The sequence below is a fragment of the Xylaria bambusicola genome (assembly GCF_022495145.1).
Source record: "Xylaria bambusicola strain CBS 139988 unplaced genomic scaffold F5B22scaffold_2, whole genome shotgun sequence".
Classification (NCBI taxonomy): domain Eukaryota; kingdom Fungi; phylum Ascomycota; class Sordariomycetes; order Xylariales; family Xylariaceae; genus Xylaria; species Xylaria bambusicola.
Genome location: NW_025953555.1, coordinates 679,715 through 703,180, shown reverse-complemented (window position 1 = coordinate 703,180; position 23,466 = coordinate 679,715). Strand labels below are relative to the sequence as shown.

General features: G+C 47.5%; 5 protein-coding genes across 5 annotated transcripts; 2 read left to right on the top strand and 3 right to left on the bottom strand.

The window, feature by feature from the left end:
• Positions 1 to 735: 735 nt before the first annotated feature.
• Positions 736 to 3,559, top strand: F5B22DRAFT_641485 (FAD binding domain-containing protein; the record flags this gene model as incomplete). The annotated part of the gene is made up of 10 exons (XM_047977993.1): positions 736 to 1,302; positions 1,397 to 1,469; positions 1,647 to 1,888; positions 2,050 to 2,077; positions 2,233 to 2,312; positions 2,434 to 2,544; positions 2,673 to 3,023; positions 3,093 to 3,258; positions 3,317 to 3,421; positions 3,477 to 3,559. The coding sequence occupies 10 exons, from the start codon at positions 736 to 738 to the stop codon at positions 3,557 to 3,559; spliced, it is 1,806 nt and encodes a 601-aa protein (XP_047835699.1).
• F5B22DRAFT_153601 (uncharacterized protein) lies at positions 3,477 to 18,692 on the bottom strand. The gene is made up of 3 exons (XM_047969169.1): positions 11,378 to 18,692; positions 11,009 to 11,326; positions 3,477 to 10,958 (listed from the first exon to the last, which is right to left on the bottom strand). The coding sequence occupies exons 1-3, from the start codon at positions 18,644 to 18,646 to the stop codon at positions 3,738 to 3,740; spliced, it is 14,808 nt and encodes a 4,935-aa protein (XP_047835698.1). The 5' UTR covers positions 18,647 to 18,692; the 3' UTR covers positions 3,477 to 3,737.
• Positions 18,693 to 18,802: 110 nt separating this feature from the next.
• Positions 18,803 to 19,854, top strand: F5B22DRAFT_585360 (54S ribosomal protein L12). The gene is made up of 2 exons (XM_047973492.1): positions 18,803 to 19,296; positions 19,362 to 19,854. The coding sequence occupies exons 1-2, from the start codon at positions 19,084 to 19,086 to the stop codon at positions 19,689 to 19,691; spliced, it is 543 nt and encodes a 180-aa protein (XP_047835697.1). The 5' UTR covers positions 18,803 to 19,083; the 3' UTR covers positions 19,692 to 19,854.
• Positions 19,855 to 19,868: 14 nt separating this feature from the next.
• On the bottom strand, positions 19,869 to 21,329 carry F5B22DRAFT_585359 (2-dehydropantoate 2-reductase). Its single transcript, XM_047973491.1, has one exon. It carries the CDS (start codon positions 20,931 to 20,933, stop codon positions 19,926 to 19,928), a length of 1,008 nt encoding a protein of 335 aa, XP_047835696.1. The 5' UTR covers positions 20,934 to 21,329; the 3' UTR covers positions 19,869 to 19,925.
• On the bottom strand, positions 21,313 to 23,405 carry F5B22DRAFT_585356 (Zinc/iron permease). Its single transcript, XM_047973490.1, has 4 exons — positions 23,048 to 23,405; positions 22,952 to 22,968; positions 21,934 to 22,893; positions 21,313 to 21,878 (listed from the first exon to the last, which is right to left on the bottom strand). Exons 1-4 carry the CDS (start codon positions 23,084 to 23,086, stop codon positions 21,692 to 21,694), a joined length of 1,203 nt encoding a protein of 400 aa, XP_047835695.1. The 5' UTR covers positions 23,087 to 23,405; the 3' UTR covers positions 21,313 to 21,691.
• Positions 23,406 to 23,466: the final 61 nt, after the last annotated feature.

Here is a 23,466-nt window from a genome sequence, read left to right as displayed (position 1 = left end):
CCGGATAGTAGTGCGGCTGCGGTATGCCTATTTGGGTGCGCATATTCAAAATACTTGTCTCATCTTCTTCCTCTTCTTCCATGTTTGAAAGCTAAAGAAGAAATAAATGACAAAAATGCCCAGCAATTCTTTGCATGGAGGGGCTTGAGCTGCGACGCTGATTGTTTTTCTCCTTTCTGGTTCCGCTGTATCAATATTGGTTGCAACATTATACTTGGGACAATATAGAATGTGCGGGCGATGACGGCCGGTCTTGGTCCCTATCACCCGAACTAAACTCCCCGGGAGCCCGAGATGATCGTCTTGTTCCACCGGAGTGAACATCCCGACTTCAATGAATAGCTTTATGGATAGCGCTACGGGAATGCTAGCATTGGTTATAGTGAATAATAGGTCTTTGTAGCATATTTACCAGTAAGCATGTAAGAAAACACAAGAGATTTAATCGGTCGTAGGCTCATAGCTGTGTGCAATCAGCCCTAGTGGTTGTTGAAAGGCTCATATTTGATCATGGTTCTTGTATGCCAATGCTTAAACTTCCGAGCCCTCCACCCTCCGAGGATCTACGGCAATCAGGTTCGAGCTTCCCCGCACATATCACCTTGGTGACCGCTAATACTTCTCCAACTCCCCCACCGTGGTGTTTCAATAATGTTGCAATAGTAGATACTAATCCTCTGTTTATACATCGTATAATACATTTATGTGAATGTAAATCCTCCAGACTGCCTTCCGATGACGACCACAAAAGTCGACGTGCTGATAATAGGGGGCGGCTCTGCTGGACTCTGCGCCGGTGTTTGGTTAGCCCGCAACGGCATCTCGTACCGGATATTGGAACGGCGCCCCGGCATGTTAACACAAGGGCAAGCGGATGGCGTTCAGGTTCGGTCGGTGGAGGTGTTCGAGAGTTTTGGGATCTCGGAAGAACTGCTCAAAGAGGCGTATCATGTGTTAGAAGACGTGTTCTGGTCACCCGTCTCCGAGAACGATGAAAGCGCCTTACGGCAGGGGGTAGATGGGGCATCGGCAAAGAAAGGCATTCGACGCACGCATATTACCCCAGATACAGAAATCGGCTTGAGCCATCTTCCCCATGTCATCCTAAACCAGGCCCGAATCAATGCGTTTTTGACGGATCTGATGGTGCGTGCGTCTGGAGCTGCGAATATCGACTATGGCTGTGATGTTAAAGATGTATCAGTCGATTCAAGCCTTGTCGATGACCCAGATGCACATTGTGTTACTGTCAATGCTGTAGAAGACGGTATCCAGAAAGTCTACAAGGCTAAATATGCACTGGTAAGGGGTTCATCCGAGCCTTTTTCCTTCAATACAATGCAATCCGTCGATAGAATATGTCTTTGCTACAGTATGATGTTGACACTCTCCAAAGGGTAGTGATGGGGCGCATAGTCAAGTTCGAAAATCACTAGGCTTCGAAATGATCGGTGACAGTAGCGATGAGGGTAAGTCGAAATTAATATTACATTCAATATCTTCCCCGTTCTCTCTATGCAACGTTTGCATCTTTTTTTTTTTTAATAGGCACGAAATCCTATCCTAAAAGCTTATTGGGGCATTTCCACAAGTGCTACTGTTTATTATGACCTCTTTGTATTTATTGTTAACTTCTTATGATAAAGTCTGGGGTGTTATGGACGTATACCCAAAGACTAGCTTCCCAGATATTCGAAAGAAAGCCATCGTCAAGTCAGAAGCTGGGACCATTCTGATCATACCACGAGAAGGTGACTCACTCGTGCGCTTTTACATCAATCTTTCTGGTGGCGCCGCAGCAGCCAGAGATGTGACGCTAGCCCAACTGCATGAGAAAGCCCGACAAATCTTCCAACCTTATGCTATGGACTTTCCGGAAACTTCCTGGGTATGCTAACCTTGGAATTATTTTCCTCCTATCCTAGAAGCTCATGCAGGCCATGCTTTCTTGTTAGGGCCACAAGCATGTCTCGAGAGTATCCATGACTCCCGAGACCTGCTCCCATTTTTCTTAAAAGAGTAGTTACTGACTCCAGTAAACTGTATTAGTGGTCAGCGTATGTCATTGGTCAGCGCCGTAAGTATTTCTCAGCGATCATGCATTTCTTGCTCTGGCTGTGCCAGGAGTATGATATTTTAGCCTATAACGAGACTATCACTTAAAAGCCTCGAAAATCTAAATACCCCCGGAGCACGCTTGTCACACAACATGTCTGACACCAGGTGTTCTAGTCACCAACGAGTTTCACGCACACTATCGTGTATTCCTCAGCGGAGATGCTTGCCATACGCACTCGCCAAAGGCCGGTCAGGTTAGTAATATGAAATTTGGGAATGAGGCAATAGGTCCTCCGAACCATTGCCATGCCTGAGGCCGCCGCAATCTCGTCATTTCTTTTAATATAGCAATCAACAGCTCTAATACCGCATTAGGGCATGAACGTATCGCTACAGGATGGTTATAATCTAGGTTGGAAGCTAGCAGCGGTGCTCCAAAAGCAAGCCTTTCCTAAGCTTCTCGAGACGTACGTTCTCGAGCGTCAGGTTAGTTGCCTAGACCCAATAACTCTCCCCTTGGACAAGCTTCGGGCATCATTGCTTCTACATATTCTCGAGACATGAGCTGAACCCCTTCCCTGTCTGGCGATTGCTTACTCTAGCGTATGTAATAGAAGACGGCTGCGGACCTCATCGATTTCGATAGGTATTGGTCCAAGCTATTCTCAGCTAGCAGTGATCAAGGGAGCAGCATTACTCCCGAGCTTTTCATTAAGGCAGGTCGTTATACAGCAGGCCTAGCAATCCAATACGAAACCTCCATGATCACGGCTATAACCACGAGTCAAAGCTCATTGGCTACGAATCTGACTGTTGGCATGCGCTTTCCGAGCGCCCAGGTCGTACGGGTCGCTGATGCAAAACCAATGTGGCTGACGAGGGCTCTGCCCGCGGATTCGCGATGGCATATCGTTATTTTTGGTGGAGATATCCAGGATGAGGATACCGCCAAAAGATTACACAAGGTTCGTCATGGCCTCTTGATACTGACAAGGGGTTAGCAGCTACTAATTTGAGCAACTTGCCAATCATAGCTCGGTTTGGATTTAGAGGACCTCATCCGCACTTTTACACCTTCTAAATTCGATCCAAACAGTGTCTTCAATATTATCCTTGTATTATCATCTAAACGATCAAACATCGAGCTTGAAACAATCCCCAACGTATTCATGCTCGAGACCGGTAAATGGAAGTTGAAAGGTGAGATTGCTACTCAACTTTCTGAATGAAATGATGCTGATTTATAATCGTGCATAAGACATTTTGAAGATTTTTGTCGACGATGAAGAATATGGACGTGCGTACGAGGTATACGGTATAGACCCTCGCCAAGGCGCTTCGGTCATCATACGGCCTGATCAATGTATGTGGATACAAAATTAATATCATTACGGGGAAAAGCGCTGACAGTGAATTAGACCTTGCTCAACTAAGTCCTTTGGATGATGTTCATAGCGTTAAAACATTCTTCAGCGGAATTCTGAAAGAATCCAAATCATGAGGTCATTGCTACCGCTCATTCTTTTAGGCATGAGGACGTGTCTAAGACTTCGTAGCATCCTCGGAGAGACAGGACATAATCCGGCGCTCAATTAGGTCTGACAAGCCTATATTGTGGTATCATTGTGTATAAGTTGAGGTTATTAATACTATGAACATAAAGAAAGCCGTTTGCGAAATCAAGTGTTTACCTCCGCGAACCATGTTCTCAGCAATCCTGCAAGCGCACCGGGTAGATCTTCAAGATTATGCACAACGAGGTAGTATTGGAAGGGAAACGTGTCAAGATAGTATTCTGTCTTGATCTCGTCGTTGCTCAAGAACTTCACTTTCTTGAGTTTCAGCACGCTTTGCTCCTTCTTCTGCGTCGTATCATCCATGATGATGAATACAATCATTATACGCTCTTCCATCGCCTCGCGAAGGAGGACCTGAATGTCTTCATGCTCGGAAGATGGTGTGAGGCCGTCGGAGAGGATGAGAGCAAGCTGCCACAGGTCTTCTGAGCTACGACTGGCACTCTGCTGACGCGCTAGTCGGAAACGTTCAATCGTTTGGCGTACAAGGGATTTGATATTCGTATAATCTTGTTGAAAGGCGAACCGCTGTAGCACCTTAGCGCCGGCATCGTGGGAGGCAAATGGTTCTGAAAACTCGTGGGCCGTGAACACATTCGTACCAAAGCCTAGGACGCCGATTTCACCAACTTCAAGCATCGTCAGGGCTCGTGATACCATGACAAGAGACTCAAGGGCAAGTACGCCAGAGCTAGATTCGCCCATACTCTTGCTATCATCCACACAAAGCAAGATTTGGTATGAGCGCTTGGTTGGGATAGCCCGCCGCATCCATATCTTGTCCCTCTTGTAACTAGAAGCAATGTATGGGATAATTCGCTTTATATTGAGCCGTTTGCCAGTTCTGTAGGACCCAGAAAGCTTTGTTGATTGTGAAGGTGTTAAGATAAGTCGAAGTTGTGAAGTAAGCGACAGAGATAGCGCATGTGTTTTGCTTTGGAAACTGGTCCACTGTCGCATCGACTCTTCGTAGTCCCTTAACTGCAACTCCGGTTCTAGGTGGGTGGACGATAGTTGCGTGGAGGTTTCTTGTATTACCTCCTCAATTTCTTCTGAGATCGGCGCACCATGTGTGGGCGGTGTCATGTCTTGATTATAAGCACCTTGATGTGTAGTCACACCAGCATCTCGCTCTTCTCGCTGCTCGTCCCGTGCAGTTTGCTGCTCTGCGGCCTTTGATGTGTCCATCTCATTGGTGTCAGCCTCTTCTGGTGACGGTGGATCATGATCTTCCGGCAAGACTCGATCGTTCGGAGACTGATCCTCGTCGTCATCAATTGCCATAGCATCGTCAATTGGCTGAGTTTGCTCTTCTGTGGCAGTGCCCATTGCTTGTGCGTCTGGAGCAGCCTCGTCATTCTCCAAATGCTGAAATTCATGGATCTTTGTGTCTTGCTCTGCATTTGCCTGTTGTTGAATCTGATTCTCTTGAGCAGCTTTGATTTCCCGCTGTTGCCTATGCCATTTTTCTAAGGCATCTCCCAATGCTTTGAAAGGGTGGGATTCCGCAGATTCTGTAGCATCGCTAGGATCGGTTTCCATGGGAAGATCCTGAGATTGGGAAAGGCTACCTTTCTGGCCGTCAGATTTGTCTTGATCGGTTGTATCCTCGCCTGCTTGACCATCTGGTTGTTGAGCGTCTGAATCTTCGAAGTTATCACGAGATTCACTTTGTTCGGCATCTTGATCTTGCCCGCTACCTCTTGAATCGCTTGGCACAACGTGGTCGTTGTTTGCATTGGCATCATCCTGAGGGGCTTCATCTGCCTTGTCTTGTTCCACTGCAGGTTCCTCCTCAATTTCATGTGCTTCCTCGCTTTCCTGTGGCTGGGCTTTGTCATCCACAGACTCTTCTTCCATCTCGTCTTTGCTATCCTCCACTAAGCCCATATCCATTTCCATCTCTTCGTCGTCTTTATCCTCCTGATCACTTAATTCCCGCTCTTCTTTCTCTTGTTGATCTACATTGGACAACTCATCCAAATCGTCATCGCTTATCGACGAGAGAGATTCGTTGTCATTCCCATCGATCTCCATGTCGTCAGGTAGAGCAAGAGTTTCCTGTTCTTGAACGTTTTGGTCTTGCTGATTAGGCTCATCGTCATGTTGTTGAACATCTTCCTCCAATTCTACGCCTGCTTCTTCGTCCTCATCATCATTGCCTTGTTCACCTTCCTCTTTCTGGAGGTCTTGAGCTTCAGACTGTTCACCGGCGGCGGCTTCCTCATCTTTATTTTTCTGACCCTTCGGTTTGTCACCCTTCTGGTCTTTTTCTGCGTCATCTTCGTTTTCACCGTCCCACGTCTTCTCATCGACGGCTGTTGGATCTAGGTCATCCACATCACCGCGCTCTTCGTCCAATTCGTCGTTATCCTCATCGTCACCAGAATTCGATCCATTCTCGTCCTCTTGTTCGTCCCCAACACTGTTGGTGTCCCCTTCTAGATCTTCATCGGCCATGTCAACAGCATCTTTCTCATCTTCTATATCCCGGCCTGTATCGGCATTTTTCTCTTGAGCTAGTTCAGACAGATCTTCATCGGACTGTATGTCTTTACTTATATCTTCTGCGCCTTCGCCCTCTCCAAGTCCAGTGCCACCCTCAAGGTTATCACTCTGTCCACCTGATTCTTCGGACTTCTCTTGTGGGGTGCAGAAGCCTTGAGATGCGAGGTGAACAAAGTGCTTACTCAACGTAAAACCCAGTTTACATGCCATTTGGTGGCCATTTGCATAGGACTGGATGAAATAGCTACAAATGTTTCCATACTGCTGCACAATAGGAGAAACTATAGCTATTAGAGACGGCGCCAGCTTGCTAGCACCAGGGTCGTGCCAGTCAATTTGCTTAGAAATTTCGAGCGTTTCATGTATACTACCCCTGATTTGAGCGATATGAAGCGTCCGAATTGAAACCGCTAAATGCTTTTGATGGTCGAGCAGCCAACTGTTGTCCTCGGCTGAGCCAATGAGTTTGGGCAGAGATTTACTCAATTGTTCCACAGCAACAAGTATACTGTCACAGAGCCTCTTGACGCTCTGCATCAAAATCTCAACGTTTTGACTGCTGGCTACGGGCGCATCGCTTGCATCTTCAGGAACAATAGCCCAATATCGGATTTGGTTGAGTAGAAAAGCAAGATCTGGCCGTTCCTGGCACGTACCATTCAGGCAGTCACGAAATTCGTTCAGCGAAGACTGGATCTCTTGCGAGAGCTGCATATGTTTTATAGTGATCAAGTCGGCTGGTAAAGTCGGGAGAGAGCTTAAATTAGTTGATAGAGATTTGATCTTCTCCCTCCAGACACAGAGAAAGTCGATAACTCTTTCGTTGTTAAGCTCGCCAAACTTAGCGTGTGCCTCAATGATTTGAATACCAACACTTAAAACTTCAATAAGCCAGACGCAAGATGTTTGATAATCGCTAGCAACATTGCCGACCTGGATCGTGTTCCCATCCTTCACCCTGGCAAGTGAATCAAGCAAAGCTGTACACGCTTTCAAGGCTGTAAGATCATCCATTGCTGCTCGAAGTTCACCTCTCTGTAGAAGGGTGTTGTATATAATACCCTCGAATAATCCTATGCTTCTTGTGGCTTCTGCTGTAGTCAAGTCTTCGGAGTGGTTTTGGGCTGAACTTCGCACACGGGGGGCTAGATCTAAGATCTTGTGGAAATAGTAGTCTGCGCAGTCTACCCCATCCAATTCATTCTCTGCCAGAGGAGATATGGATACGAATACCATAGATAGCGAGCTTTGTTTAGAAAGCACATCGAGGCCGAGGTTATACGGAAATCCCATTTGTCTAACAGCCTTCAAGGTCTCCGCGAAAAGCTTTCTTTTCCGTGACTTGAGGTGGCTGACAAGGGCTTTATTGTCATCATTGAGAACCGAAGGCGTTTCTTTTCGTAGCTCGTTCATGTGGGTGTCCAAGTCGACTAGGAAATTACCAATAACTCCAGTTGCATCGACAAGGGACTCTGGCAGCTGACTCATTTTGCCCATGAGTTGAACGGTACGTTGTACGTTAGCTAGTCGCCTGTATTTATCTGCCCAGCCTGGAACGCTTTCTCGGCATAAGTCAAGAGCATCTGAGTTGAATGAAAGGTAGACAGGAGGTGCTTTCAAAGCAGAAATTTCCTCCTGGTTTACGTCAGGTAAACCTTGGTCTATGACTAGTCGCATAGGCTGATTGAGCACATCGCGAAACTTTCGGACGATCCTAAATAGCTTTTGGTGGGATTTCCGAGCGCTCTCTCTTAGGGCCACAATATTGGTGTCTTTCCAGCTTGCTAGAAGTACAACGTCTTTCATTTGTTTCTCGATAGGAGCTCGACCCCTATGTATCAAGTCTGCGATGGGCTTTTCGTAACGGGCATAGAAGTCAATAAAGTTACGCAAGCTACTACTTATGATGGCCAACAATGGAAACTCTGAGACAAGAAGTGTGAGTTGAACGTGCAGCTGCTTCAAAAGACTGAGACGGCCAGCGAACTGGCCAACTGGTGCAGAAGAGAAATAAGTCTCGAGTTCCTTTACTAAGTTCAAAGCATGGCCTCGGACTTCTTCAGTAGTTGGGGGAAGGTTCATTGCTGCTGCAATAATAGCCTGATACGCAATAAACCACCAGGAATCTGCATCGTCGTTGCATTTCTTTATTTCCATGTCGAACAGCCTGTTCCACGTTGAGAGCTCTAGGCGCCGCCAGGAGACAAGTAAATCGGTCAACCGAGTATAAAGAGGTAATACACCGTAGGCTTTGCTCGCCCACCCGCCAAATTGCCATTCATACACGAAGGCATGGAGGTGCTCAACTCTTGATATAAGTTTGGCAAGCGGATCAACATGGCCAAGCTCAAAAACCAGATCACAGTTTGATACAACATCAGCAAGAGGTTGCAGATGGCCAATTTCATCAACATGTTGAAGCTGGCGAAAGCGTGCACGGATATCCCTGACTACATGGATGAGCTTGCGAGACTCCACAGGGTTAGAATCCGTGTAAAAATTATAATTGATGGGTATTGCTGTAGTAGTGAGGCATTCCACCTCTCTCTCAAGAGTCAGGAGGGCTGCTGATAGAAAATCTCGGTCGAATAAACCACGGTCAATTGTCCGACAGGCATGGTCCGCGACGCGTTTAATCAGGGTTTTGAGACTCTCTGGCGAGTTTTGGGGTGCCAAGAAAATCGCCTTATGTGTCTGAGCTAGTTTAATCGCCATATCCCTGGCGTTGTTGATTTTAGGCTGTGCAGGCAGTTCTTGCTCTTCTGCTTCGTCACCAAAATCCGGAAAGAGTTCAGAGAAAGCTGCTTTCTCTGCGGCTTCTTCTTCGTCATGTCCGCCTTTATAGCGATATAGACTATTCTTGACTTCCTCTGCCTTCCTATCTTCTTCGAGTTTCTGGGTCCACTGATGGCAGAACGCATGAATCGCTTCAAAGACAGGGTCCTGGATGCGACGAATGCCAGGCAACCCTTCGATGCTCCTTACTAATACTGCAAAATCTAGGAATTCGGATTCTGCGGACTTTACGAGCCGCACGGTAGAGATTAATGGTTTGCCATTCAACAAAGGTGTCAAGCTCAAGAGTTCCGTGGACGGAGAGGTCTGACGTGCCGACAGTATTTTCACTTCATTGGCAAGTGACAGGCCGATATCCAGGCAATGCAAGATATTAACTGTTGGAAGCGTAATATCCTCATATACTCGAAAGTGGTACGTCAATCTGGAGCTGATCCGTGACACGTTTTCATGAATCACTTGAAGCTCTTGGGTGGCTGCCTCGAAACCGAGAATATGCTGCGATAGGATGGTATCAAGATTAGCGCTTAGCAATACCTTTAGAATATTGTTAAATTCCGCCTGAACTTTGGCGAGTTCGGAAGTTCTGGGCCGGTATGCGACCTGAACTGCAGTTGGCCGCTCTCCGATAGACACCATATTCTCTTTGGCGATTTCGGACCGTAGGCTGCTTGGATTGCCAGTCTGAAACTTTGCGTACTCTTCTAGAATTTCCAACTGCCCCTTTAAAGCTTTGAATAGATCATCGTAGCTCGTCAATTCAACTAAAGGGCGAAGCTGGGGATCAAAAGCTTTGTCGGGGATATATAGCTTAACTAAGGCTACAGAGAACTGGACCCAGGCATTTGCCAAGTAGCGAAATTCCATAGGTCCACTGGCTCTATGCGCTATCAAGGACACAAATGCAGCAACGAAATGCTTATTAACTGTGCCGAAGGGGCCACCAAGGTGACTAGTGGTAAGGTGAGGTAGAAAATTCTCGACTTTGACGGATAAGCCTTCTTTAGTGAACCTGATGGATTCAAAGATGGAGTCGCGGGGCAGATGTCCCCAAGTCGCCACAAACATTTCAGTCAAAGGAGAATCGCAGGCAGTCAGAATTTCCTGCATGAGATGCCATAAGACCTTGTTAAGTTTCTCAGACCAGTCAGCAGTAATTGCATCCGAATACCGACTGATATTCCTCGCTACCAGGGGTAGCTCTGTTTCGAGCGAGGCGAGACGGCTTAGTGGCGCTGAGCGAATACTTCTCAGTTTCAGTAAGATTTTTGTCGACAAGCTTTCTCCCCAAAGTGGTGGTCGTTGCTCAGTTTGGACGAGGGCCTCTAGCAGTTGTAGTGATTGGGCTGTATCGGTCGCACTATCGACACGTAATAGGGTAGCTAACGATGCGTCTGACAGCGAAACAACTTCGTTAACAGTGAGTGGAAGTTTGCGTTGCTCACAAATATGGTCAACAATGGTAAGTTGCCTGATGGTTTCAAACTCCGTGGCCAGAAATGGTGGAACAGGTGCACTATCATCGACGTAGCGGGCTTGCATTTGTTCAATCTCAGCTTCTAGCAACTGGAAGAGGCCATCGGTATCGGCTGTGCCTAGCCGCACAAGACGATAGGCTCGAATAAAAGAGTCCATAGTTTTAGACAGGCCCGCCGGGGTAGCCATCGATTTCCATTTTACTTGGTCAAAACGGGCCGCAAGGCTCTCCATGCGAAGAAGCTGTTCAAACGTTCGCTCATTTTGGACCGGTATGGGCCTCAGCAGTTTCCACAAGCTCTCCATCCCCAAACCTGTCGAGAGTTTGAATCCAGAGTTGAAGCACTCGCCCAATCCGTTCGCGATATCAGCAAGTAATTGACGAGTATCACCAGTGTCAATACTGAGCAAGTGATTATTCAAATTTGCAGACATCTGACCAAGATGGGCCTGAAACGTTGCCTCTTCAAAGGGTGACTGAACCAGATAGTAAAATGTTCTCTTCCAGAAGTGAAGTAGGTCCCGGAGAACATATTTGTTTTCCTATTTGCATTAGTCCCGCATTATATACAATATCAACGGCACGCACTCACTTTCCAAGAATCAGGGACTTGTAATCGTTCTCTAAGATAATTCTCAATTGCTTGCAGGACACCCACAAGGAATTTGGCAGATCGTATAGTTGAGTCTTTGTGAACAGCGGCGACTTTATCTGCAACGAAAGAACGTTGGAGTCTATTCAGACCAGATATTTGGAGGTTGACCGCTCGAGACTTTTCTAATTCAAGGTCATTCCAAGCTCCTGCTAACGTCCAAGACAGTTCGTAGCATATTGCCAACCAGAACGGCAACTGCGTAGAGTGCCCGTGCAAAAGAGATACGATGGGAGAGTTGTGCAATGGATGCAACGTCTGTATTCTGGGTTAGAATATAAAGGAAAAGAAGTCGCAGAGAATACTTGCCATAAAATCCATAATGCCATGGAGAGAGCTTTCGGTTGGTATTTCGCATAAGCTTCTTCTTGTCGAGTTCAGTACATCAACAGTCAATTGTGATGGAGCGATTGAACCAGCTGAGTTGTCAATTTGCTCAGCAGTGAGATGATGTCCATAAGTTGTGTTTGCCAAAATTGAGAAGCCGGTTACGCTCTTTAGCCTTGAGGTAAGTTTCAGGTCATCAAAGCATAGACTATCTATAGCTAACTGACTCCAACTTGGGTCATTAGCACGATCACGAGACCTGGCTGCATCCATCAGTTTATATCTCTCAAGTCTTGCTTCGACATCTGGGATTTTCCCTGCCCAATCCTTGATAGTTGAAGAGCATGGCTCGATGTAGATCTCTACGGCACGATTTCTCATGGCTCTAGAGAGCTCGCCGTATCGAGGATCAACTGTTAAGAATATGCGGAAGTCTGGATGAGGCTTGATGATCCGAGGTTCCCCATCAGCTCCACAGTGCTCGTTCATGATTAACGACCCTTCTGGCTCTAACAACGAGTTCAGCCGATCTAAGACAGAAGCGCTGCAAAGGTTCGCATTGTCGAGTACAAGCCACTCGCCGTTTTGTAGAGCATTGACGATAACTCCATCCAACCATTCAAACTTTGGATCTGCGATAGTCGTCGCGCGTTGAAGAAGGCTTTGCGCCTCATCGAGAGCTCTTACAAGGTCTGAATTAGAAGATGTTTGAGCGTGGAGCCCATCAATTAGACCTAACAGATAAGTACGATTCTTCAGATATTGGCTTGTACTCTCAAGGGTGTGTATAAGATCAACAGCCGCATTGGGAACAGTCTGCGGCATAATATCAAGAATTGACGATATCAAAGTCGATTTCAGCTTCCTCATCGCAACATTGACCGCTCTTAAAGGGTCTAACTGTTCAAAACCGCCGATGAGATCCATGGCATCAATGTCAGCGTTCATCGGAAACGTAACGAGCGACTTGCCAGCTTGAGAGGCCATATGCTGGAGAAGTGTAGACTTGCCACAACCCGAGGGCCCAACCAAGATACAAGGGAGATTGTGTTTGACGCATACAAGTAGCGATTCTAGCTCCTTCAGCCTAGCAATAATGTTGATGCCCGGTGGGCGTGCAGGCTTTAGAAATTTGTTTCGCAACATGCAGGCTAAGCCCACTTGGAAAGCTGAAGCGTTGGTGCTGTGGTATAGCTGGTGATTTTCAGGGGGAGCCCCAAAAGCTTCGATATACAATTTACTGACTTCTGAACGGTCTCTATCGTTTCGAAATCGCTGGCGTATGACGATGTCCAAAAAATCGCCAGCTTTTCCTGTGGAAAGGAGGCTATCTGTTGAAGTAAGCAGGTGAAGCCAACGAAGAGTATCACGAAGATTAAATTCCCATGGACTGCCTTGGGACCCAAAAGCCCGCTCAGCTTGTATACGCGTCTCAAGATTAGAAATAAACTTGATCATGCGGCTAACGGTTTCGGAAGGGATACTGGGGAAGTTGTGGCTTGCTATTAGAAGAAGATCCTCATCGCGAAAAACGTCTGCATACACAACAATGAAACGATTAACAAATGAGCTGGGCAACCCCTTTCTTCCACCACCCTGGTGGTGCGGGTTTTGAGCAGCGAAGAGGCGAAAGTTTGGATGTCTCTTGAAAACTTGGTCCAGTTCAGAGACGTAGACTTCTCCACGATGATCAAGGCAAGCATTCAGACCCTCAAGAACTGACTGTGAAGCAAGGTTCATCTCATCTAAAAGCACCCATTCGCCATTCTGCATAGCTCGTAGAAATGGTGCATCTCTCCATGCGAAATGACCAGCTTCGGCGCCTTCAACTGGCACATCGGTGCCGAATAGGTCCATGAGATCAGTTTGATCCGAGAGGTTGATCCTCGTCAAAGGCTGACCGCAAGCCCGGGCAAGAGCACTAACTAACGTTGTCTTGCCTACACCAGGGCTGCCTTCCAAAAGAATAGGTTTTTGCACTTGTAGTGCCCGTATGACCCTCATTGCGTTCATTTTGGTAGTCGGCGCATTCAAAGCAAAGCCAACTTCGAAATTCGCGTCTGATTTTCGACCGATGGCATATTCCCCAATTCGTAGCTCAGTGGGTACAATGAAAAGGTTTAAGTGTGCATGGTATATCGAAGCAACATCGGAGCCGAGAAGTTCACTTAGCTTATTGACACACTTCTGCCGCTGTTCGTCCAAGCTTTTAGGGTCAATAGCAATCAGCGCCGACGGGTTCGCGCCAAGTGTATCAATGAAAACGGTTGCCGCTCCTTGTACAACGGAGAATGCCCCGTCTTGATTCCGACTGCTATTAATGAAATCAACCCAGACCAAGATATCTCGAATCGAGAATGCTGTCGAGGTTGTGGACCGGAAAGTTTTACCGAACCAATACGTGAAGTCAACTATCGCATTAGCGAATGGTTTATGGCCTTTCTCAAGTTTCGATAAAACGATTTGAAGGATATCGCTATTATCCGACAATGGTGGCACCCATATTTCTGTGAATCTGTTTCTTAAAGCTGGCGATAACTCTTTCTTGCCGAAGTCGCCCCCGGGATTCATCGTTGCTAGAAATTGGAAACCAGCATCAGCCCTGACGAAAGAGTTGTCAATCCCTTTCTCAGCAAGCAGAATGGTGCGCTGCGGCTCCAGGACAGAATTGAGTCGTTCCAAAACAGAGTCGTCTGCAAGCGATATCTCATCTAGAAGAAAATACTGGCCACTGCGCATGGCTTGGACAAGACTACCGTCAGCCCACTCAAACAGTGCCTTGCTCTTTACTTCTTTCTCATAGATTCGTTGTTGCAAGTCTTTTGGAACTTTAGCTAAGGATGAGCTATCAAGAGCATGGTACGCAGACAAGAGCTGATCTAGATCACCATTTGCATGTTGGCCCAGAACTTGAAGTGCTTGTATAACATCCTTCAGCAATTTGTCTATGATTGCCCCACGGTTTCGAATAGGTCGCTGCGACCCGATAAGATCCCCCGTCTCCGTGTTCTGATGTGCATTAACAATGTGAAGTTCTTTGCCCAGGTGTTCAGCAAGCAACTGGCAAACAGTAGTTTTACCACAACCAGTCTCTCCGACTAATAACACCGGTTCATTGTGGCGAAGAGCGCTTGCGACTAGAACGTAAAGTCGACGCATCGCTTGAGTCCATACAACGCCTTGACTGTTGTCCGGAGGCTGTACGCGTAAGAATGGGGATCGCTGCAAATCATAGAGCTGATCCTGGTTGATTTTTACTTTGAAAACGGTTTCGATAACCTTCTTGACCGCTACGCGCTCTTCCTCATTCCTTACTCTTTCAGCTAGTAACATGAAACCATTGGCTGCAATCTCCTCTCGCGATTCCGCACTTCTCAAGGCCCATCTGAAGAGGTCTCTCAACGTGGCAAAACTATCCTTGTTCTCAAAAAGACGACTGGTCTGTCGTAATCTTGATAGTTCTTTATATACGTTGACAATTCTCTTACAGTCAGATGGCGCAGTATACAGACTTCGCTTTTGAAGAATCGTCTCAAGCTCATCTTCGGGTATATCGTCGAAGTGGAGTTCAAGGAAGCGATTGCGGAAGGCGCGTGATAATGCCTTCCTTCCGCCGTATAAACCTGCTGGGTTTTGGGTAGCGAAAAGCATGAAATTTTCATGAGGGCGGACTATCTCTTGTGTTTCGGGAATAAGCAGCTCACGATTATCGTCCAGGAGTCGATTAAGCGCCTCCAGTACGTCAGTTGGGGCAAGATTCAGCTCGTCTAGCACGATCCAATGTCCCTGTCTCAAGGCTTGCACTAGGAGCCCCTCTTGGAATTGTAATTTACCAGTAGCATCTGAGACGTAAGTTCCAAGATATTCTTGTAAATCAGTGTGCTCGTGATTATTGATCCTAACGAACTTGTTGCCACTGTAATTTGCCAGATATTCGATCATACTGGTCTTGCCGGCTGAGGTGGGACCCTGAATAAGAATTGGGAATCGTCTCGTAGATGTGGCCCGTACAAGGTTCAAGAGGTTTCTTTCTATGTAGGGTGTGATGATATAGTCGGAGCGTTCCATTGGTGTTTCGGCACCTTTTAGTAGCCAGTAATGGCGGTCCTTATTTCTGTTCAAGAATTTCACATATTCTTTTCCGTCACTGGGATGTTTGGGCGGCTGGGAGAGTAGTGATCGCGCATTGCCATGTCTGTCCAAGAGGTGATGGTGAATCAAAGGAACAAGTGTCTCTTCCGACGCTCTGTCAAGGAGCGTCAAGAAGCCCATGGAGAATCCTTCGAAAAGCGATCGTCTCAGGCCATAGAAAGGTGACACATCATTAACATAGGTCAGAACGCGGGTAAGTGTTCGAAGACTGAAATGAGGTACTTCATTGGCACCATCGACGAGGCGTTTCTCATCCGCCCGACTTTTGGTGTTCAGATACAATCTTGCTATGTCATCCGCAGCTTGGTCATCCTTCGCGCTCTTCCCACTTAAGTAGGCTTTGATGATGGTAAGGAGATCCTTCAGGTCCTTGTCTGGGCTACCAACGTATAATTCGGTAAAACGAGAGCGAAGCCCTAGGGGCAAATCCCGCTTGCCAATGTCTGTAGCTGGGTTCATAGCACCAAAAATCCGGAAGTTCGGGTGGGCTTTTACGCGCTCAATCTCTCCGGTTTCAGACAATAAGATAGAGGGCTCATCATTGGGTCCAGACGCTAATAAGTCAGCAATGCTCTCGAGCGTATCAGGAGATGCAAGGTTGATCTCATCCAGTAGAACCCAGTCTCCGTTCCTCGCAGCCTTAACAATGTTGCCTTCCACAAACGCAAAAGCAAAATTACCAGAGCCTCCGGAAATTTGAATATCGAATTGGTCCAAGTTTTTCGAAAATGATTCCCAGCGTGGTCTCAGTTCAATCAAAGATTGCAGTTTCGACTCCGTTTTGCGTCGCTTGACAGCTGGTCTCTCATCTGAATCTCCGTTCTTGACTTCCGCTCTTGCCTGAAGCTCATCCACAATTTTATTGAACATTTTAGGCGCTTCACGCCATAGCTTCGAGACACGAGTCCACTGCCCCTTAGCGGTACACTTCCCTATTTGTTCAAGATATTTCTGGTTCTTCGCAGCGGATATACCAGTCGAAGCAAATAGATCCTCGAACTCCTCTTTCAGGGGCACTGCGAGGCTACGGGCATTGACAGGCTTGAATCCTCCAATAATATCGCCCACTTCACTCTGCTGTGACAGGTTTACAGCAACGAGCTTATGGCCAAGAGTGTCTGCCAACTGCTGCACAATGGTTGTTTTGCCGATTCCAGTTTCGCCAACAAGGAGCACAGGCTCTTGCAGTTTGATGGCTATCGCGATCTGTTCCAAGAGTCGCTTTGCGTGGCTGGTGTTTGCAAAAGGCTTCTTTGACTTCGCCACCCTATTCCCATGGCGATGTTTGGTCAACGTAACCCTGCCTATTCTAAAAATTTTGAGGCTATCCTCTAGTTGTGGAACATAGGCATCGAGGTAATGCTCCATGAGCTGCTTCGGTATGTGCATCTCCTCGGCGACGCAGCTAAGAAGAAAATTTTTCATTTCCTGTTTAGCAAGACTCCCACAAAAACAATCAATGGCTTCTAAGAACATCCAGTCTCGCGTTCTTTCGCTAATTGGCTCCTCGCCTGTCTTGCAACCAGCGGCAACAAGTAGTTCTGTAAGCCGGCGGCACCATTTGAGAAGATCTCGAGGAGTAATAGGGCGTTCAGTAGCACGCCCAGGGTTCATTGAGGTGGCGCTGCAGAGCCGTTTATAAACAGCCATGATCATAGAAGTATACTTGTGTAATAAAGGATAACTTCCGACGACTATTTGCTCCAGTTCTGCGTAAGAGGGTGTCTTCATGCTTGATAGATTCCAGAACCTCTGGCCCAGAAAACTTGGTATATTTTCCTGACCATGTGTGCCTCTCGTAGTTCTTACAGTGGCAAACAGCCGAAATGTGCTAGATGCTTCAATCTTCTCTCCTCGACTGGGTATTAATAGCTCACCACTTTCAACTAATGGAAGCAGTGTACTCATCAGCTCATTAGGAGCCCTATCTAAATCCTCAATCAAAACCCAACGGCCTTCGCGAACGGCAGTAGTCAGGACGCCTGGTCGCCATGAAAAAGAGCCGGGCTTTGAGTCTGTTGAGTATAGACCAATAAGCATCTTGGCGTCGGTCTGTTCATTAAGGTGCAGCGTCACCATGCTAGACTCCATACCAAGTTCGTGGCTTAATTCATGTACGATCGATGTCTTTCCAGATCCTGGCAGGCCATGAAGAAGAATAGGCCCGGGTTTCTGAAGGTTTGCTGCGAGTGTCTCAAGATTTGTCAAGGTTGTAGGGGTATGTACCAAATTTGAGCGAGAAGAAGGCGGGCCACTGGGACGAGGGAAGATGATGTTTCCATACCGTAATACCCTGTCTGTTAGTTGTTGTGCAGGGATCCTGACGATAGGCGATCTCGTTGCGTAAGCGTTTTTCACTTCCTGGCGAAGAATGTCCATCTCTATAGCCCGTTTGTGCTCAAATAGAGACAGGAAAGCATAGTCAACATGGGTTCCATCCAGGTCAGAAAATAGAGAATCAGTAGGAGTAGACTCAAGATTGACATGAGTCTTCATAAGCTCGTCTTCTTTGAATTCCGAGGCATTCATCTGACAACAGAATACCTTGATTGCAAGATATCTCACTGCAGCTCTCTCATGACCAAATAAAGCTTGTATTTGAGAAGGTTGTACAAGTGAGCCGTAAGTTCCTTGATTAAAATTCAAGAGTCTCCAGAGAGCAAGAAGAGCTTGCACAAGATCTAACTCGGATAATTGGCCAGTATGTGATGAGTTTGATGAGTTCAATGAGTTGAGGGTGAAGGGCCGTGCTTCAATAATATGCAGAGCTGAGGTGTCACTTATATACTGTTCTAAGAAGACAGAAAAATGAGGTGCAAAAGGGAGGATTCTCGCAAAAGCAGCGATAATCTGGTCCTCCTGTCCCGCATTGCGAGACGAAAGCAGCCATCGTGCACAGATGTCGGCAAAGACATGCTCGAAGTAAACGAAAACAGGGCTTGTGAGCCGGGGTATCAACGCCGCAGCAGCGATGGCGTCGAGGAAGTTCGCGGTGGTTTGGTTGCGAATCACTTCCAATAATTCTGGCGGTAATTGGTTCAAAAGAACCTCGTCGTCAAGGAGCAACGTCCGTTGCAGACTGAGATCGACTGTCGCCATGGTTGGTGAATAAACACAAGATATGTGCTTGATTAACGCAAAATCGCTTGCTGGATCGACCCAAACTACAAGAATTTAGTATCGCGATAAGGTGAACGAATCCTTGTCCACTGTAACTTTTTCTGCCGCCTGGAAAATTTAGGCGGTGAGATCCCAGGACGGGCCAGCAGCGCGCTGAGCTTTAGCAGGGCACCGGCAACTGAGTCTAGAGGAGCAGAGGGGACCTGAGGGTGCCGAGGGTGCCAACAAGCGCTAATTGGACTGGATTAGCAGGGCAGGGACGACAACCCAGAGAGACCTAAGGTTAGCTTTCATCTAGCAAAATTCTTGAGTGAGTGAGTGTATTACGAACTTCGAGCCTTCGAGCCCGTCCCACCGCCAGCCAGCCCACGCGCAATTGATTCCGAAATACCAGCCCAAAACTCCAAATCAACGATATGTCGGTACCATGCAGATACGCAGCCCGTAGCTGCGCGCGGTCACTACGGTCCCCCGCTTCATTCAGAGTCGCAGCCCCGTTCACAGCATCAACACCAAGGCGGCACAACTCGACAGAGGCCGCGCCCACAAACTCCAAGATTTCCGGCATTGTCGACCAGATTAGCCAGCTGACTCTTCTCGAAACTGCCGACCTAGTCTCTAGCTTGAAGGTAAGGCTACAGTGCACATAGAAGCCGCGGACGCTAGGCCAAGACAAATGCTAATATCCGATCAGTCTCGACTGAACATCCCTGATCTACCCGTTGGTGGCTTTGCTGCCGCTGCACCTGCTGCTGCACCAGCCGCCGCCGCCGAGGAGGCTGACGAGCCCGCTCCTGTCGCCCAAGAGAAGACTCTGTTTACCCTGAAGTTAACAGCATTCGACGCCGGCGCGAAGGCTAAGATCATCAAGGAAGTCAAGAATCTGCTAGGGTTGAGCTTGGTGGATAGCAAGAAATTTGTTGAGAGTGCACCTAAGATGATGAAGGAATCTGTGCCCAAGGAAGAAGCTGAGAAGATTGTTGCTATGATGAAGGAGCTTGGTGCTACCGTGACTATGGAATAATTGCAAATCTACATTCGAATGCTAACACATTCAGCGTGGGCTGGCTCATACTATAACGAAACCCCAAAGAGCCATGGGGTGAACAACTGTATACATGTAACTTACCTTGTATAACACCTTGAGAGAACAAAGGTTATGACAACACATCAACAATTTCCATGTGGCCTTTACACTCTCTTTTTCATGATGATATGTCAATTATAGTTGCTCATTGTAGGAAGCGCCTCATTCTATCTACCTAGGTAAGGAGAAACTTGCATTTAGACCTTGAGCAAGAACGTATACAGCCCGGAGTAGAACCGCAGGGATATTCTTGTCCCTAGCTATCCTGACTGCATTCCCAACAATAGCATCGACCTCTAGACTTTTCCCATCAAGGGCGTCCGCCATCATAGATGGTTGCAATCCAGGAAGGCCCCTAGCGGTCATGCGGGACAACTGAAAGTCGATCATTTTATCATCAACATTTTCATACCCACATGCTTGGGCAATACTAGCGATCTCGCGCATAACATCCCGGATAAGTTCAAAAGCCTCACTCTCCTCATCATTTTTCTTCCCAGAGTCTATAAATTGCGCGTCCCTCAGCCTAGTGAGTGCGCAGATAGGATTCCACGATCCATTGACAAGGAGTTTTGCCCAGCGCTGCGCCTGCACGTCATCGTACAATGTGCCCGTCGCACCCGCGGCCGTCAATAAGTCTACGAACGCTTTTGCGGCGCGCTTATGCGTCTCCGGCACTCCGGACGCCGGATAAGTGCCTACATGCAGATGCTCGATCTCGCGGTGGCTTATCACGGCTGGTGCTGTCTGCGTTGTGGGTAGATAGGCGACAGTGCTGAGGATAGGGACATCATCGCCGGCATACAAGCTCGCGTACTCCTCCTCAATCCCGATGCCATTCTGTACTAGCACCACGGCCGTCTTGCCGGGGGAGATAGCTGGGCGGATCAACTCCGCAGTTGAAGGGGTGGTGGGAACTGCCTTGGCAGTTACGATGATGTAGTCGAAAGGTAAGGGGGATTGTGCCACCGCTTCGGGCACAGAGCGCACTACGTGCGGGCGCACACATAAACCCTGACCCCAGAGTGTCGAGTTGATCGTGAATCCGCGTTGAGAGGCTGCCTCGTAATTTGATCGGCAGACAGCTGTGATATTTGTTTCCGGTATAGCACGCGAGAGAACCCATGTATAGACACCGCCCAAGCTCCCTGTACCGAAAATGAGAATCCTGGGGGCCATGGCGCCGGTAGCGATTTTACCTAGGTGAAACTGAGACGAGCTGGTAAGGGCTGTCAAATGTCAGATCACCTATATTCGATGATCATTTCGTTGCTTGTAGAATACTTATATCTTCAAGCTTGCATCCTAGGAAGGGATGGAGTTCAGGATAGCTTCGTCGCAAGCCATAACTCTCCTATATCGGCTACCCCCTTTACATACCTACTTAATGACATTCCACTAGCCGATAAATAGTAATGAACCGCCCCTCACGGTGGATCCAGTGTCAGTAAGGCACAAAGTCAACGCTTAAAAATCTTGAAATTCATTGCAAGGGACGGGAAAATATGAAATATTATAGAGCCAGGGCTGCGCCCGGATAATTGTGTTTAATAGACACGTACCATCTTAAGTACCTTTCCAAATGAATTCAGCTTGTCGTTATTGCAATACTGCTATTGTGTCGTCAAGTCATCATTTACTGCTCTTCACCTCAATGATTGGTAAATAATGTGAATTCCGTAGTCTAGAAATAAAATGGAAATGAAAGTCCAACCTTGCTCTCCCCTATTTACACGGCTTAAATGTGGGCAGCAACGCTGAACAATATACTTTTTATCTAGAAAGTTTATACAGCTTAAATTATACGTTGTACATCGCTCCAAAACTTTTGAGAAGTCTTGGATTCATGGTCGTACATCGTGTTGGTCATAAAGTCTTGCTCCCATTCTAATATTACGCCCGCGCTGGTATGGAAATTGGGGGCAACCATCAAGATATTAATGATGGTGACCAAATTGCGTCAATAAAGGCAGTAACATGCCAATCACAGTAGCGAGCGTTTCTCTCATCTGAGGCTGAGCACTTTTCCTCTGAGAAACGCTTCCATCCGCATATCCATTGGGCCCAGATCCAACGTCATGGCTCGATGACTCGCCCTCCTGCATTGCATGCATAGCAACGTAGCTATTACTGTCAGTGAACAGACAACGAATAAGGCGAAACTAAAGAGGAGACTTACAGGAAAGTCCCAGCTGAAAATAGGAGGAGCATACCGGTCCACCATTGGCTGACCGCTCCTTGTCCACCACCACCCAAGAAACTCACAAGTATAAATGTTAGCCATGCTCCAAACGGCGAGGCTAAGCTGAACACGATAAGATGACCACGAGCTGCCCGCTTCGATAAACCTTGTTTCAACAGCACCGATGTCAGACCGAAAGCTGCGGGAGCCTTGTGTACCATGATGGCGATGAAGACGATGAGGCCTAGTTTTGTGTCGGGCGACGAGACCGAAGCACCCATTGCAATCCCATCCGCGGCGGCATGGATGACCAAGCCTGTTGTCGTCGCCAGACTTCTGGACTGTTTCGGGGTTGGCGTAAGGGATCCTAGAAATCCCTCTGACTCCTCTTCATTCGGCGAGAGTGAGGATGCTCCAAGGTTGCTGAGACTAATATGCCTTGGCGTTGTAGGCTGGAAATTTTCTGAGGCATGACGAGGCAGCCTATCAATAAGGAACATGAGGATGAATCCAAGGACTAAAGACAATCCAATGTATAGCGTAGGCATTTCAGATCCGGCTGGTGACCCTTCGGCGCGTGAAGGCGATTCATTGGGCACCTCCGATCCGTCTGCTGGAGCTCTAACTCGAAGAGCTCCGCCTGCAGCGTCATCTGGTACCACTATTAAAGCATCTGAGGATGGTATCTGCTCGGGAGCCGTGCTCCAAGTTTGTACCATTTGCGCACTCAGATGTCCTCCTACCCACTGAGCCGAAGGGCCATCTCTGGCCATATGTAAACCCCTCGGTGTTGGGTGATGTGCTTCAATAGACGATTCAGCGACCGCTTCGATACCTTCTGGTATTATAACAATCAAGGAAGTGCCGACTAGTATTCCTATCCCTATGCTAGATATCAGTCGCAGCTGTGACTGCGAAAGAGTCATAGAAAGTGGTAGTGCGCCAGCCAGAAAGGAGCTGCTGCCGTTAGTCGTCAAGTTTCGGAACTCGGTTCGTAATTGCTGGAGACACTTACGCCAGTGTCATTACCACCTGTAGTTTCACATTGATCAGTCCCGGACAAAGGATAGCAGTCCAGCGCATATATGACGCATATGATCTTTGGACTTACCGTTAAGGGGAAAAGGAGAATCAATCCAGCCCCGGCCATGGCTGTGATATGTCTTGGAAGAGAGAAGACGCTCTGATCACCAGCTCATGCGAATATTCGAACCGGAGGGAAGATAAGCATTGGCACGCGCGATCGATACTAGCACCTGAGCTCGAAGTTGGCCGATTCGAGGATGAGCTGGACTACAATGACGACAATACAGGTGAGGAGGGATAGGAAGTCAATAAAAATTGGACGTCTTGCGATTGTGATCATATCCAGTCTGTCCTCAACCTCGAAGCTTGCAGCACTTTGACGCTAGGCAAAGAATAGGCCCCTGCCTAAGACTTCAAATAGCACCACGTCACTTTTAGCGCTCAGCCCACTACTAGGTGCACTCTGGTGCACTTACCTTACCTAGATAGGTACCTTATACCTAC

What these genes read in the sequence shown, in the direction of transcription:
- F5B22DRAFT_153601 (XM_047969169.1), bottom strand. Translation starts at nt 18,646, where the DNA reads ATGGCGACAGTCGATCTCAGTCTGCAACGGACGTTGCTCCTTGACGAC. An exon ending in ATGGCATTATGGATTTTATG is followed by an intron (nt 11,327 to 11,377) that starts GCAAGTATTCTC and finishes CCCAGAATACAG; the next exon opens with ACGTTGCATCCATTGCACAA. An exon ending in AAGTCCCTGATTCTTGGAAA is followed by an intron (nt 10,959 to 11,008) that starts GTGAGTGCGTGC and finishes TAATGCAAATAG; the next exon opens with GAAAACAAATATGTTCTCCG.
- F5B22DRAFT_585360 (XM_047973492.1), top strand. Translation starts at nt 19,084, where the DNA reads ATGTCGGTACCATGCAGATACGCAGCCCGTAGCTGCGCGCGGTCACTA. An exon ending in ACCTAGTCTCTAGCTTGAAG is followed by an intron (nt 19,297 to 19,361) that starts GTAAGGCTACAG and finishes ATATCCGATCAG; the next exon opens with TCTCGACTGAACATCCCTGA.
- F5B22DRAFT_585359 (XM_047973491.1), bottom strand. Translation starts at nt 20,933, where the DNA reads ATGGCCCCCAGGATTCTCATTTTCGGTACAGGGAGCTTGGGCGGTGTC.
- F5B22DRAFT_585356 (XM_047973490.1), bottom strand. Translation starts at nt 23,086, where the DNA reads ATGGCCGGGGCTGGATTGATTCTCCTTTTCCCCTTAACG. An exon ending in TTTTCAGCTGGGACTTTCCT is followed by an intron (nt 21,879 to 21,933) that starts GTAAGTCTCCTC and finishes TGACAGTAATAG; the next exon opens with CTACGTTGCTATGCATGCAA.